Genomic DNA, 15,901 nt, shown 5'->3' on the forward strand with positions numbered 1-15,901 from the left:
TTTATTAATTATATTTTTTCTTTAAAGGATTAGTTCACCCAAAAATGAAAATTCTGTCATTAATTACTCACCCTCATGTCGTTCCACACCCGTAAGACCTTCATTCATCTTTGGAACACAAATTAAGATATTTTCAATAAAATCCGTTGATTCAGTGAGGCCTCCATTGACAGCAAGATAATTTACACTTTTAAACGCTCAGAAAGGTACTAAAGATATATTTAAAACAGTTCATGTGCCTACAGTGGTTCAACCTTAATGTTATGAAGTGACAAAAAATACTTTTCAAAAAACAAAAACAAATAACGACTTTATTCGACAATATCTAGTAATGGGTGATTTCAAAACACTGATTCATGAAGCTTCGAAGCTTTACGAATCTTTTGTTTCGAATCAGTGGTTTGGAGCGTGTATCAAACTGCCAAAGTCACGTGAACCATTGAAATTTCGAAACACTTATGACGTAACGAAGCCTCCTTTACTGAAATCACATGACTTTCATGCTCCGAAACCACTGATTTGAAACAAAAGATTCGTAAAGCTTCGAAGCTTCATGAAGCAGTGAAGAAGAAATTTAAAACCCATATTTAAATTTGCATTTAAATTTTAAACTGAAAATAAAATGTAACTTTAATATTTACTTTTAATTTAAAACATTTTTCTGTCTTTCTCACACATGCATGCTAAGTGCATGTATTGAGTATTTCAGTGTGTTGTACTTAAAAGGGTGGCAATGTTTGCAGATGTTTGTCAATGGCTCATTCTCCCATTAAAGTCAATTAGCACCATTGTCCCATGTGTGTAGGAATCAGTGTTTCTGTTTGCAGAGCTCAGAAGATATCCTAATCCAGTCTTGGGTTTGACAACACCTTGCGCAACTAGTTTCTCCCTCCCTCTCAAGCCCTGCGCACACTACACTTATCTCTTTGAGTCACATGCTTATAGAAAGGTCTATTAGATGCTTTGTTTTGTCTTTAGCTAATCGAAGATAGACCAGCCATTTACGCACAACCCACCAAGAACAGTTGTATAGAATATATTATCCCTTTTTTTCTTTTTAGAAATAACAATTGCGTATACTGACAGTTGCCCCAAAATGCCACAATTCCTGCAATTCTTTAGCCTACTTATTTTACAGTTTAATGTATAGCTGAATTATTATAAAATAGCACCATTAAAGGGTTAGTTCACCCAAAAATGAATTCTGTCATTAATTACTTACCCTCATGTCGTTCCAAACCCGTAAGACCTTCGTTCATCTTCAGAACACAAATTAAGATATTTTTGATAAAATCCGTTGACTCAGTGAGGCCTCCAATTTCAGACGCCCAGAAAGCTACTAAAGACATATTTAAAACAGTTCATGTGACTACAGCGGTTCAACCTTAATGTTATGAAGCGACAAGAATACTGTTTGTGCGCCAAAAAAACAAAATAATTTAAACAAAATAGTTTATTCAACAATATGATGGGCGATTTCAAAACACTGCTTCATGAAGCTTCAAAGCTTTACGAATCTTTTGTTTCGAATCAGTGGTTCGGAGCGCGTATCAAACCGCCAAAGTCACTACCCCCAGTGGTGAACCATTGAAATTTCGAAACACTTATGACATAACGAAGCCACGTTTACTGAAATCACGTGACTTTGGCAGTTTGATACATGCTCCGAACCACTGATTCGAAACAAAAGATTTATAAAGCTTCAAAGCTTCATGAAGCAGAGTTTTAAAATCGCCCATCACATGGGTGTGGAACGACATGAGGGTGAGTAATTAATGACAGAATTTTCATTTTTTTGTGAACTAACTCATCAGAATTCAGAAAACCTTGTTATTAGTGACACCGGTGGCCATTAAGTGAACTGCAGCCAGCAACAATTGCTCGTGCTCACACTTGTGCACACTAGACTGAATGTGATTCATTGCCCTGATATACATGTACTTACAGTGAAGTTCTTTTTCATTCTTCACTTAGAAGTAAAAACAATTTGGAAATACCTTTGTCTCTGCAGCAATATTCTGTTAATAAACATTCTGAGTTTAGAGTTTGTGGAGCTGGAAGTAGCGAGGGTCAGTGTACAGTGTGCGTGACGCAAATTTTGTCATCAGAAGAGTACGCCGGATTTTTGTAACCACACGTACTTGTATGCGCAGGTCGCACATGCATTTATTTTATTTTTTTGCAGTAATTAGTTTATCCACAAGGTGGCAGCCATGCCCTGGGGTTGCCGATTCACAAGGTAGTCAAAGAAAAACTGCATAAACAGAACAGACCGGAACACATGCAAGCTACAGCGACAATGGAGGCCTACATAGACGAGAGATTGGGTGAAGAGGTTAGAAAGTACCCTCATCTGTACAACTCTAGCATGAAAGAATACAAATACATTTGCATGGGGTGTAACTTGTGGCGAGAGATTGCTCAAAACTGTACATGCGTCGAACGCCTGTGTACACGTGAGTCAAATGCAAAGCTGTGTGTTTGACTGTGCACGTACACTAGCAAACACGTAAAAAAACGAAGTATACTTTACTGTTCGTGTTTTCCTGTTTACTTTTGTTTGTAGCCAATTAAGACAGTTAATTATACATCTTAACTAAGTGTCTTGTGGTGTTAATGGTTCTGTTTTTGAGCAAAGTGGAATTTAAATGCAACAAAATTAAGTAAATTGAAATTTAAGTTTTTACTTTTTATTTTTTTTAAAACACAACAGCAACAACAACAACAATAAAAACATTATTACATTAATGTATAAATCTGTTTAATTGAATCGTGTTGCATATTCCATAAATCATTTGCTTTAAATGTGAAATTCTGTCATCATCTACATTCTCTCATGTCACTTAAATCTAGTGTCTTTTCTATTGAACAAAAGGCTATGCTTTTCCATACAACAAAAGTACATTGTGAACACTGGCTGTTAAAGGGATAGTTCACCCAAAAATGAAAATTACCCCTTAATTTACTCACCCTCAATCCATTCTAGGTGTATATATGACTTTTGTCTTTCAGCCAAACACAATCAGAGTTATATTAAAAATATCCTGGCTCATCCAATTTTCTTTGGTCATCTCTTGCTTGAGAAACCAGGACTGATGCCCCCTCAAAAAAGGTGCATGATGCCCCATGCTTACCTTAGCAAGCACTACTAGTTAAAAAATAAAAAAGTGCATTTCAAATGAATGGCCATCCTCTGCTCTTCTGGCCGCAGACTCTGGCTCTTCAGAAGGAGCTCCTGTATGTGGTCGCTGCAGCTCTTTGATCGCTTGCTACTGAATTATTATCACTGCCAGCCGTTTGTTGCTCTCTGTCATTAGCCCGAGACAGCTCAGTTTTAACCAGGAACTCTCTGACACTATACTTCATGTCATCTAAACTAGTACCTTTTTCATTTTAGGTGAGAGGAGGTGTGTGAAATGCATCTCAAGCGTCTGAAGTTTGTGAGGCTGTTGATGTTTTCTTGCACGTGTGTTTGCATGCATCTTAGGGGGACACTGTGGTTATGTGTCATACACCAGTAATGGTTCATGATGGCTGGTCCACCTCCTCCAAAACCACCATGATTTAACTGAAACCTCTGCATGCAACATGCTTTATATAGACGCCATCTGGTTGTCTGTCCCGATAATCATAATTTAACATGCAAACTGTCGTCCTTTTTTTTCTTCTAGTCTCCTCTTTGGTGGTTTTTGGACATTTCCGAGGTGGGTGTTGGGAATATTTTTGAAATGGACAAGGTATGGGCCCTTTTTTCCTTCTCTGTACATATTTGGTCTTGTAAATTGTTCCCTCTCTGACAAGGCCTATAATACAGTAGGGCTTGTGCTTTGTCAGTACTTGCTTATTTTCCAAGCACATTTTTATCTTATACTTTCTGCAGTATTTGGTGTGTCTTAAAAGTAGATGTGTGTCAGGTTTATATGTGTACTTGTTTAATGATACTTATATAGTGAAATATCATGATAACCCACTTGTGAGGAGATTTTACTGGTCCTCATTAGTTAAAAAGGCTTATGTATCGGCCAAAACATGTTTATATTTAAATCCTGTGTTTTGCACGTCTCTGTGATGGGTAGGGGTTGGGTTAGGCGATAGAAAAATATTGTTAAAACTGATATAAAATCAGTGGATGTCTATGCAATGTCCTCACTGATGTAGTGAAATAAACATGTGTGTGTTGTGTTCAGGTAAACCCTACATTATGGGGACAAAATGTCCCCATTAAGATGGCAATATCCAAATTCCTTTTCCTTGTGGTGTGGTTTTTGAAAATGAGGTTTAGGGGATAGAATATAGAGTTTGCACAGTATAAAAATCATTATGTCTATGGAAAGTCCCTATAAAATGTGAAAACCCAATGTGTGTGTTTGTGTGTTGTGCAAGAATTCACAGCCAACACAATTCTCATCTGTTTTAGTGTACAACCTTTTAACTTTAATGGTGAAGCAAAGGACAAAATACTGAAGAATAAATTAGATAAAAAAAAATAGCCACAAGCACATTTTTGATTTGTACAACAAAGCAATGCAACATATTGGTATCTTGATTTCCATATATACAGAATAAAAAATATATTTTTTATTCTTAGTCCACTTATTTCAGTGTCAATTATTTTTTTAATAACAAACAAACAAACAAAAACATATACAACATGTCTTTCTTTTTATATTTTTTTCTGAATTTGTATTTTTCTTTTCCATTTTAATAGTATTTTTCTTTAATGACATTTTGTTTTTGCATTCCCGTTAGGAACATACTGAAAAAAGTAAACGATTCTTAGTCCAAACGTAACACAAAGTTTTTTCTTTTCTTTCCTCTCTTTTCCTTTCTTTTCTTTTCTTTTCTTTTCCCAAATTGCTTCATTTGTTTTTTTTCAACATTGCACAGTGGTAAAATATTTTGTTGGGAAATGGAAATATTAATACATCTGCAAAACAAAAACAGCTTTTTTTTTTTTTTTGGATCACTGTCGATCCTTTTAATATTTGGTGGAAAAAAAATTTAAATGTCTAAATAGTAATTCATCTCCCAAGTCATTAAATATCAATGCTGCACATTCACTTTTGTAACAATTCATAATTAAAAACAAACTTTAAAAGGTTGGTTTAAGTGCTGTATTAACCATTTAGATGGCCAGTCGTGCATGGACTGTGCAGCAGTGCAAAAGCACACACAGGAGTGAGCCGCCGTGGGACACTGAGAAACTGTTTTAAAGGTCTTTCGGTTTGCTAACCTGGACATCTTTGTAGGGAGAACAAAGCACAACCTTCTGAAAGACATATTGGTATCTTCTGAACAACTGTTCGGAGACAGCCTAATATGGTAGGCAACACTAAACTAAATTCTTTGGTGTTGAGTAAAAATCCAAAACACTATTTTGTAAAATGCATGTGTATACATGGTCCTCTGATGTAGTGCTAGTCATCTCTGCCTTCCCCTCAAACCTCCCTGTTTATTTTTAACAATCTCATTTGTTAGACATGCTATGTAGGTACGTCTGTTCTGAAGTGCTTCTAGTCTTTCTCTATAAACATATTTGTATATGTGGCTACGCTGATCAAAATGTTGATATAGTGCAAAACTGTAAACGTTTTAACGTCTCATTTTAAGATAACAAAAAAATGTACAGAAATCAAAACAAAATAATAACATTATTAACAATAGTCAGAATAATTAGAATAATAATATAGAGAAATGTTTGGTTCCAGCAGCCCGTCAAACTTCTTTCAAGTATCTCTCAACAACACACACGAACAGACATGCACACATACGTATACGAATACTCCCATAGGCAGACTGTACATACACACACTTTTGTACACGGACACACACGACAAACATATAACATACATAAAACATACGTACAAGGTATAAAAAGTCAACAAACGTTAACTTTTTTTAGTTTGTAAAAGTAAATAGTTAAGAAACAAAACAACACCTTGATGAAAAATATATCATAATACTTGACAAGTTGCATAGTTTTGAGATTTTCTTTTTCAGGCACCTCATCTACGTGATCTCTCTTCCTGCAGTGCATGTCTGCGCTGCAAAATAGGCCGCATAAATACTCTCTGACCTTGCTCCCTTTGCTTTGTAACAAAAATATATTATATTTCTTTTCTCTTTTGAAAGTGCCACAGAGATTACTCTGAGTTACAGATACCCATTGTAACGTGATACCCATTGGATTCTAAGATGACCACGCACAAGTGGTCGAGAGAAAGAGAGGCCTGTCTACGTGAGAGTTTGTCTTGAGGCAGTGAGATAGAGATAGAGGAGCCCTTCTCTCCTCCCTCTACATTTCTTCTTTTTCATTCGTTTTGGGACTGAAGTTCTTGCCCCTACCACCCAACCTTGCTGCACTGTCTCTCCCTTCCTACCCTTCCTCTTCTCGTGGCGGTCTTACGAGCAGCCGCATTCTTCTACAATCATGTTCTGGATGTCCTTTTTGACGATTTTCTGCTCCTCGTTGTAGTAGAGCATGGACATGGCTCGCAGACGAGTCGGCACGCAACAGGACTTGATGTTGGTGAAGGGACTGTACCCTCGCATGCGGTAGTGGTTGATGACCGTGGAGTGGAAGGACAGCGAGTTGCCGGTGATGCTCGCGACGTGGCTGGGACAATCGCCTTCGCAGTAGTTGGCGTGATACCCTGAGGGTGCGATGATCCAGTCGTTCCAGCCGATGTCCTTGAAGTTTACGTAAAATTGCCGTTTGCAGCAGACGCGTACCTTGCCGTCGCATTCGAGGCCTCTTTTGCGACGTCTCCTTTGAGACAGATCGTCCATCTGTCGCACCACGGCCATGAGGAACGGCCGGTGGGATTGCTCACGTTCGCCGCCTCCCGGAGTCACGAGCACAGGTGTGGCCCGGGCATCGGCACACAGCGGGCAGGAGATGCGCAGACTCAGCGTGCTGCCCCCATTCTGCAGCAAAGCCTGCACACTGGCCGACACAGGAAACGTATGCCAGCCGCTGCGCCGCGTGTCCACGGATTTCTCCGCTAGAAGCTTCTCCCCCGTACCCTGCTGCAGGAGCAGCCGGATGGTGACATTAGCACGGGTGCGGTTGCCCTTTGGCAGTCGAAGAAAGAGCCAGACGTTGGCTTGCTCCACTAACGACATCTCGCCGCCTTCCTTGGAGATCAGAAAGTTGACAAAGCCTGGAGTTTCACCTGTGGGATAGGAAGAGAAAGAAACATCAGAGATTAGTCAAATGCACTGATCTTTTGTTATTGTACTTGCATTTTACTTCAGCCTCAGGCTCTGGTTGACTTTGGATACAGCCACATCAGAGCTGACACTGGGAGTGGTGGCATCAATGGAACAGTTTAGCTTTGTGCCAAGAGTGACCAGTTTTTCAAGGTTTCCGCAAAACAATCTTCTACTGTTTTGTGCAACTATTAATAAATGGCATAGAAGTATGCAGTCGTGCATCCTTTTCCTGCACGTCAAATGCAAGATGTGAATCAGCTGTTCCTACACGCACACTCGCAAACAAACAATCCCTCCCACTTGGTTCTTCCTGTACCACCTTGGAATTGAAATAATTGAGGGTTTCAACAAGACTTTAAACCAACTTCATCACCTCTCCTGGTAGTTAACTGAGCAATTAAGAGTCTGCTCGCCTGGAACAAGTTTTTGTTGAACGCAGGGTAAGACATAATGGCCATGACAACATACAGCATGCAGCTGGAAGCAGTGATGTGGCATGTGGCTTGCTGTCTCATTGGATTGTAAAAGACTGTTCCCTCTGGCTTTGATTCCCACCGTGTTATAGACAGAGGCAAGGCCTCTGGAAAATTTCAGTTCACGGATCATTTGGGAACTTCTAAACAAATCCTCTCAATTTACTGACTCAACCCGTTTTTAAGCCACTAAACCTTTGTTGGGGCATTATTACTGGCTGGTCTAGCTGACTGTTGCTTACTTATACTGTAGCCTAGTTCTTGTAAAAGTGGCCACCTTGCCAAAGGTTTCGCATACACAATGATTCTTGTATGTCATGGCTAATAATAAGAAGCCTCTTGCAACAAGTATTAAGCAATATACTCTGGAAAAATATTGCACAAATACTACATCTATCACCTACCACAATATATTTACAGCGTTGCGACGTTATAACAATGGCGTCAAGCTACAAGTGTGTATGTGTGCGAGGGTGTATTTAAGGATCCCTGGCCCAAACCCATCTGTCCAAACACAGCCGAGCATCACAAATGCAGGCTTTTTTTTCCAGTAGTGGCTAATGCATTGTTTCCCTTTTAATCTGCACCCAGTGAAAGAATCAAGTATCGTTAGCATTTGCTAAGCTGAGTAAACCCTTCAACTGCCCCTCCAGAGCCAAGGCCCAGAGAAGAAAGATCACCAGTGGAGCTTCGCAACTCTGCATGCTTCTGACTATATTTGCCAGAGAGCAAAGAGAAATTTTGAAATTTGTAGAGAAAGACTAAAGAGCCATGCGGTAATCCCTCAACAATAAACACCAATTTAACCGCAAGGGCAGAGTTTGCACAGCTGTCCTGCACACAAAGATGGAGAATAACATTTACACATTCCTCCCCTCCCCCTTTCCCTGTCTTCAAAAGGGGCGGGTGGCTGAAGTATAGAATCACCTGGGAACTTAAGTGTATTTGTGGGGGGGACGGGGGGATGTCCACTCCTCTTTAAACATGGCTTTAGTTAATGTGTTCTATAATCCCCTTTTCTATCTGGTTTACCTTAGGGGGAATCAGCCTCTTTCATCTCCTTGTTGGCCTCCTGTCATATTGTATAGCTTGCAATGCCCCAGTGCTTGAAGCTAAAAGAATGCTTTTGCAGTAAAGAAGTCCACAACCTGAAAGGTTGTTCAAACACGCCTCTTTGGATGAAGTTTGTTTGTACTCTTCCTGGTTAACTGTTATAGAACACACTATTTATCTTTGGCTAATTTGTTGACAATGCTGATTAAAGGCAACAGTTTTTCTGCATAGAACACACATGCTAGTTCAAAGAGTACAGCGCTAACAGGTGCTTAATGGATCAAGTGGAACGAAGCATCCATTCACATAACAAAATACAAGAGAGCTTGATGTATTCTCTAGGTCTTGCTGACAACTCGGCAACAGTTATTGTTTCAAGGCCAGTACTCACGGTAAATACCAGAAGGGAAGAATCTAGGTGCTAACATGAAAACACTTCATGGATCCCTTCAGGAATTAAAGATTCTTGACCCATTTTCTTCTTTGACCCAACAAGATATTAAATTAGAAATAAAAGTCTGAGGGTGGAAATATGACTCTTTTAACGGTGTGTGGGAGTGAATGATTTGAGTTCCTCGTCTGTTATGCAACATATTTCAAACACAGTCCCGTCAGCAGCAAGGATGGATTTTACAGACTAAACTCTTGTGCTAGAGCACACTGTGAGCTGTAAAATCACATGATATTCATATTCATATATTTCAAACAATTGTCAGTTATCATCTGAATATTTATCGCTTGCAACTATAATGCATTTAAAGACAGTTCAAAATCTCAGAAATTTTACATAAGGTTGGACACTAAACCAAATAAAATTGGTCCGTAATGAATGCATCTGAGGTATTCCAAGAGAAAATATACAACAGAGACCAATACTGAAATCATAAAACATCCTTTGACATTATAATGTCACTGAAAAGACCACAAAACCACTAGAATTCCTTTCAGTGTACTGCATGTTGCTGCAACAGCATTCGTGGCCTTTTCTACATCCCAGCATGAGAAGCAAACAAACAAAAAGTGCAATTAAAGCTTATTTCCCAACCATAACACTGTAGAGTCTTGTATACATTCTCAAGCGAGTGTCCTTAACACCGGCGAGCCACTTCACGATACCACACCTTGTGCCGTAAAGGCCAAGCATGCCTGTTATGTTCTTCCCCAAAACGGCCTTTGTAGCCTCTTTATCTGGTCCTCATCACCCACAGGCATTTCAGGCACCAACAGTGAGCCTGATTTACTGCCCCCATCTAAGTCAGGCACCCCATCTAGCGGCAAAGAATCACCAGCTTCAGCCAGCCCCTGCAGGCCAGTGCAGCTCCCAGGGAACCAGGAGGGTAACGAGGAGAGTTACTGCTGCCTCCCCCCTTACTAACCTTTGGTAAGAATCTGCGGAACATGGCTCAAGGCCATGCTGAGTAACTGAAGGACATGGACTTTCAATATGAGTAGAGTGACTGCGGCTTAACAAAACATGGGGGACAACCTATGTAGTGAGTTGCAATTCATAGTTTACTTGTTTATCCGATTGATTTTTCAGGATTCAAGGTTGGACGTCGGTTTGAGATGCTTACTACTCTTCTACCAAGCCTGCATCTGCTAGTAATAACCCACTCTCACGAACAGGTTTGGATGATGCATCAGCTGTCAAAGTAATAAATGAGCGTAGTTGGCATGATGCTGCAGCATCCTTTCTTCACTACAGTGCTGCACCTTGAAGCCAAGAAAGCTTTAAGTAGCGTATTACAGAATGTCACGAGCAGTGAAGTATCCTGAAACCTGAGAAAGTGTTTTTTGACCACACTAATGCTAAGGGATCCTCAGCTAACAAGGAGGCTTTCTAATGTGGTACTCGAATCTGGATAGTGTTTAAAGGAGATACTTTGTGGCTTTGTAATATGTAAGGTTTGGCAAGCTCGCCATGTAGCCCCCAAATAAGACAAAGATACTTTGGAATTAGGCTATTTTATTCCCATTGCCTTGAAATAGAGATTCTTTATATTCCTATTTAAGGAAAGGAAACTCAGCCTTCAGCAAGTCAGCTTCTCTATACTGCAAATAAATCAGTATTTGATCTAGCAAAAATAACTGCTTGCACATGAAAAATTGGGACGTCTTCTTTTCTTTGCTGTGACCATTACTGGAGGGAGTGATTATAGGGCTTTCCCTGTGATAAATTACTTTGCAAGTAGGAGGAGATCAAAACAAGGAAAAGAAGTAAATATTGAGTCATTGTTTCAGAACATGTCAAGCTTTGCATATGCAACCTGCACGCCTGAATGACATCAGAAAGGCCAAACACTGAACGCCCACACACATTCAGTTCATCCACAGTGATATCATCAACGTGCCTTCTGTTTGAAGATTCTGCACATGGCTTCAGCGGAATTCAACAACCACTTTAAAGAATAGTGAACGCTTTTGTATGTAATATTTATAAGTCTCTGCATTTGTTAAATTGTTTTCTTTTGTTTGGAAGCAAAGGCAACTTTTGATGGAAAAGAAACTTTTGGAGAAAGCTTGGCCCAATTTTATCAATGACCTCTGTTGCACTCTCAAAATTTAGCAGTAACATTTGTTAGTCTTTACATTAGTTAGAAGAAATGCTGTTATTTCTCACCCTTTACTATTGCCTGAAAGTCTGCAGACTAAAAAAGTATTTGCAGTCATACAAATACACAAGCACTGATTGCGCATGGCTTCAGGCTACACATATAAATTGAGAGTAATCAGTCTTACCATGTAGCGTTCATTCACCCAGCATGCTGTATGTTAGAGATAATGGTTTAAGCAGCTATGTCCTACTATAAAAATAGATTCTGCAGTCTTTGTATCTGCAAACTGAATTCTTTATCAAGGTGATTTCTGAACTAAAAATCCTTAAAAGGACAACTGCCACGTACAAAGAAAACTGGAACTGTAAACTACCATGAAATCTTTCATTCTTTTTAACATTCTAAAGAAAATATTGTGAATGAATTCTGTGTTGCATTGCCAGGCACTAACACTTTAATTTTCAAGCCAGTTTTGTCAAACAGCAACAGCTTATTATTTTTGAAAATATTTCAGCCTATGATCATTAAGAAATGTATATTCATAATATATATCATAGCTTCATAAGATACGTCTATGTCTTCTTGGCAATTATGAGAGCAGATTTTTGGACAAGATTCCAGACAGATAGTGTATGCAGAATCTGAGACTTACATCATACACATAATTACAGTTGTCTAAACAACCAACTTAACGCAACATTACAGTGATGCAGTGCAGCAACATGTGTCTTAAAAATCATACCGGTGTGAAATAAACACCATGAAGAACTATGCATTAAAGTATTTAGTAAATCAATATAATTACAGTTATGTCTCTGCTTGTGATGCCAAGTCAAAAAATATTACCTGGTGCCACATTGCAGACTAAATGTGTGTGTGCGTGTAATTTTCTCATGTTATTTTCTTTAAAAAGTCATAGGCTAGTTAGCAGTGTGAAAAGGAATTGCGCAGTAACAAATTCAGTAAGAACTTTGTTTATATAGTTATCTATTTGGTTTTGGTTATTGCCTGTGTAAAAAATGCATTGGAATATTGACTTTAACAAGACAGTATTCCGAGGGAGTTACAAAAGCATCTATTTTCATCTCAAATATAAATGTTTATTAGCCTATATGGGGAAAAAATAGCTGCAAATATGTTGTGTTAGCCTATTTGCGAGTGTCTGCAGTCATTCCCCCTTGTGGCGGATTTTGAGAACAGCTCTATTTTGCAGACTTTTGGAAAGCAGATCAGATGCAACCGAACGCCGCATTTCGCGCCAGACGCGAGAATGGAATTCGAGCGGGAATCCTCACGAGCTCTGGTAAGAAACGATTATCGCGAGGTTTCTGGTTCAATAACACTGCGATGGCGGAAGGAGGTGAGGAAATCTTCTGTAATCTTATGAGAGTTTACATTTATTTGTAACTTAAGGCCTGTGAGTGAAGATAAGGGGAAATCATGTATCTTTAATGTGTTTTGATTTGATCAGGTTTTATTCGACTTATAATAATTAATTATAAGTCGTGTTTTAGAAACGTAGATTCCGAATTATCAACTGACAGAATGTGTTGCAGTCGCACATGCTAAATACTCCACCCACTACTTATTATAACAATAAGACCATTTATGAACTAGTTTGTACTATTTGCTTTTATGGTGAGCATGAGGTAAATAAATTTATTAATGTTGGTTTCTTTAGTTCTTCTAAAATGTCAAATTTGAGTGATAGAAGTAAACAGGACATAGCCTATCAATGAAAAGTAGCTATATCCGTAGAAATTGAGCTACGATGTACCATGTGTTTGGTTTGTTTCATTTCTGGTAAGTAATCTGACGTTTTGCAATGTGAGCAGATGAATGAGAGCTTGCAATCCTGATTTATTCATTCAGCCTGACGGACTGTCCGTCTCCCCTCAGTCAATATACATCAAGAGCCCATTGAAAACTAATAGATGTGTCTGATGTTGAGGGAATAAATACTTGCACTGACAGTCCACATGATAAAAGTTTGATATAGTTTTGATTACTAACAGATTTAGTTCTGTGTTTCATAACTAGGTTTTTGTCATCACTTAAGCATGATCTGAATGTGTTTTATAATGTGACAAGCTGTAGTCTGGCACCAGGAGATTATCAGGGAATGGTTCTCATAAACAGAGTTCTCACGGTCATGAAAAACCAGTATCAGGGAATTTTAAAATTTGGATTTCCAGATGTGGCAAGGGTGATCTTAAAACATCACAAAAAATTCCATAATATACATTTTCTATTTGTAGTTCACTCTAAAATATGTAATTGATTAGAAGTTGCTCTTTGTGAATGCAGTCTTTATGAAATGATTTTGAAAAATACTTTTGCGGTGGGGTGGGGGAAGTCACGCAAATTCATTGGTCGAAAATGTGAGGAACCTTGCATGAAGAATGTCCTTGTTGTGATGGAAAAAGAGTTTCAGCGAGTGGCTTATTTCATGCAACATCTTGTCTTAAAGTTTTAATTTCTTACTCTAGTTTACTTGTATATTAATCCATTTTAAAAATGCATAAAACTGAATTTTCATACTTATAATGTCATTCTAAATAATCATTCTCTCCACAAGGCCGCAGTGTTACATTCTCAGCTCCCTAAAATCATGAAACATTCATCTTTTAGACAAGCAATCCAATTGCTCAGTTTGCTGCTTTTTAGGTCTGACACATCTGTTGAGAGCTCCTGCAGCACGCCGCGGCTCTGTGTCACTCAGGACCTGTTTGAGCTGTATGAGTCAGAGAAGAACCCAATCTTTCCTCACATCATGGGCTTGACAGCACCTTTGAACAGCTCTCACTGCAGCCGACAATGCTCTTTCAACTGCCTTTGAAACCCGACACAAAGGCAGTAACTGAACAGCATTCTTTTTCTCCTAATATACGGAGAAACCCTTTTTTTTTTTTATTCCTCTGTGTTATGATTTTTTTATCTCTCTCTCTCAACCCTCTTCAGTCGCACAGGGAAGCTACATAGGAGGCTGTCAGTCCCCGGGGAAGTGCTCCTGTGCAGAGCTTACGGCTAGAAGCCTGGGGGGTCCTCGCACATAATTACTGATTCTCTAAAGCAGCAGGAGGCTTGCAGGAACCTTGAGAGGGGGGACTGAATTTGCCGCAGCATATTCCCGGCTGCTCTCCCTGACTTTGTGCGATGGCAACAGGTTTCCCTGAACTCTTCAGACAGTTGAACAGCTTTATAAACGCACTTTTCCTGTTTCATCCCATGAGGGAGGACGGCACGATTTACTTTAAAGTATTTAAGGACTAAAGTCTTGTTAAAAATTTGTACTCACCGGCTTCAGCAAATGTGATGATCTCTGTCTGTTCCGCCTGTTCAGCCTCCGGACGGCTGCTGGCCTCGTCCTCGATCAGAACACTGCCGTCCTTGGCCACCCGTCCCACGTGTACCTTGCGGATGGCATTGAGGAGTGCAGCTCGAGGCACCGGGTGTGTGATGTTGGGGCGCTCTTGCAGGTGCAGCATGTTAAGTATGTGTCTCTTCACTGCCTCAACCACGTCTTGCTGGGCTCCCTCGACCTCACCTTCGGAATCACCTTTTCGAAACCGTGCCAGCGCACAGGAGGGACAGTCCGTGGCAGCTGCCTGTTCGGACGTTGCCATGTTCCCTTTGGTGACCATGGCACTGAGGGAGCAGGTCTGGATGAGCAGCAGGAAGATCCCGCTCAGCAGAGGGAGAGGGGACATCCTTAAATGAGAGGTGTCAGTCGCTGAAGAGAGCTGGAGGGTGTCTGCCCCGGTTGCAAAATGAAAAACTTACTTTAAAAGTTGCTTTCAAAGTAAGACAAGAATCCGCCCAGTCGCCGACAGCTGGCTGTAAAGTCTGTCTGCCTGTGGTTGAGCTTAATCTGACAAAAACAAAAAAGTAAGAGCTAAACTACTAAGGGAGAAAAAGTGACGAAAAAGTGTAATCCTTGCTGGTAAGTTGTGAGAAGAGATGCTGGTCAAAAAGCAGGAATAGTTCTGTCAGTGGATTTCTCCCTCTCCAGGTCCTTGGGAAGTTTGTATGGGATGGGCAGTCGGCTTCTGGATGTGCCCCAGGGAAGCAGTGCGCTCGTAAGAGGTCTGGGACTGCTCACTGTGCAGGAGTTGAATGGTTTTGTTGAAGTGGGCTGGACTCTCTCGCTGGCTCTTGCTCCCCTGTCTCTCTGTTTCTACTTCTTCTCCTCTCTCTTACACAGTAATTATACTTCCCTCCCTCCCTCCCCTCTTCCTAGCTCCCTCCCTCTCTTCACGTTCCTTTTTATTTATTTTTCTAATTGTTCTATTTGTAGGGCAGAGTAACTTCCCCCTACAAGGTTTACTGACCACGTAGTGAAATTTGCTTTAGAGACATGACAAGTGATTTGCTGTTAAGTGCAGAGTTTCTGCTGTGATGTTTCCCTCCCCTCTAAGTTCATTCATTTGTAAGTTTACACAGTTGACAGTCTTGCTGTTTTTAAATGTAAGACACTGCTGTACTCTCTAAAATCTGTTTATATTTCAATAGCTGGTTGAAGAAATGCAGGTCTGGCAAGTAATCAAACTGAGGTATTTTGAAGTACTTGAGAGATGTGCAGTGGCAAAGCAGTTCCTTGTAAAT

General features: G+C 39.9%; 1 protein-coding gene across 1 annotated transcript; it reads right to left on the reverse strand.

Annotated features, from left to right (window-relative positions):
* Positions 1–4,407: 4,407 nt before the first annotated feature.
* Positions 4,408–15,494, reverse strand: inhbaa (inhibin subunit beta Aa). Its single transcript, XM_051882385.1, has 2 exons — positions 14,595–15,494; positions 4,408–7,175 (listed from the first exon to the last, which is right to left on the reverse strand). The coding sequence occupies exons 1-2, from the start codon at positions 15,004–15,006 to the stop codon at positions 6,403–6,405; spliced, it is 1,185 nt and encodes a 394-aa protein (XP_051738345.1). The 5' UTR covers positions 15,007–15,494; the 3' UTR covers positions 4,408–6,402.
* Between the last annotated feature and the right edge of the window lie 407 nt (positions 15,495–15,901).

The sequence above is a fragment of the Ctenopharyngodon idella genome, chromosome 23, assembly GCF_019924925.1.
Source record: "Ctenopharyngodon idella isolate HZGC_01 chromosome 23, HZGC01, whole genome shotgun sequence".
Lineage (NCBI taxonomy): Eukaryota > Metazoa > Chordata > Actinopteri > Cypriniformes > Xenocyprididae > Ctenopharyngodon > Ctenopharyngodon idella.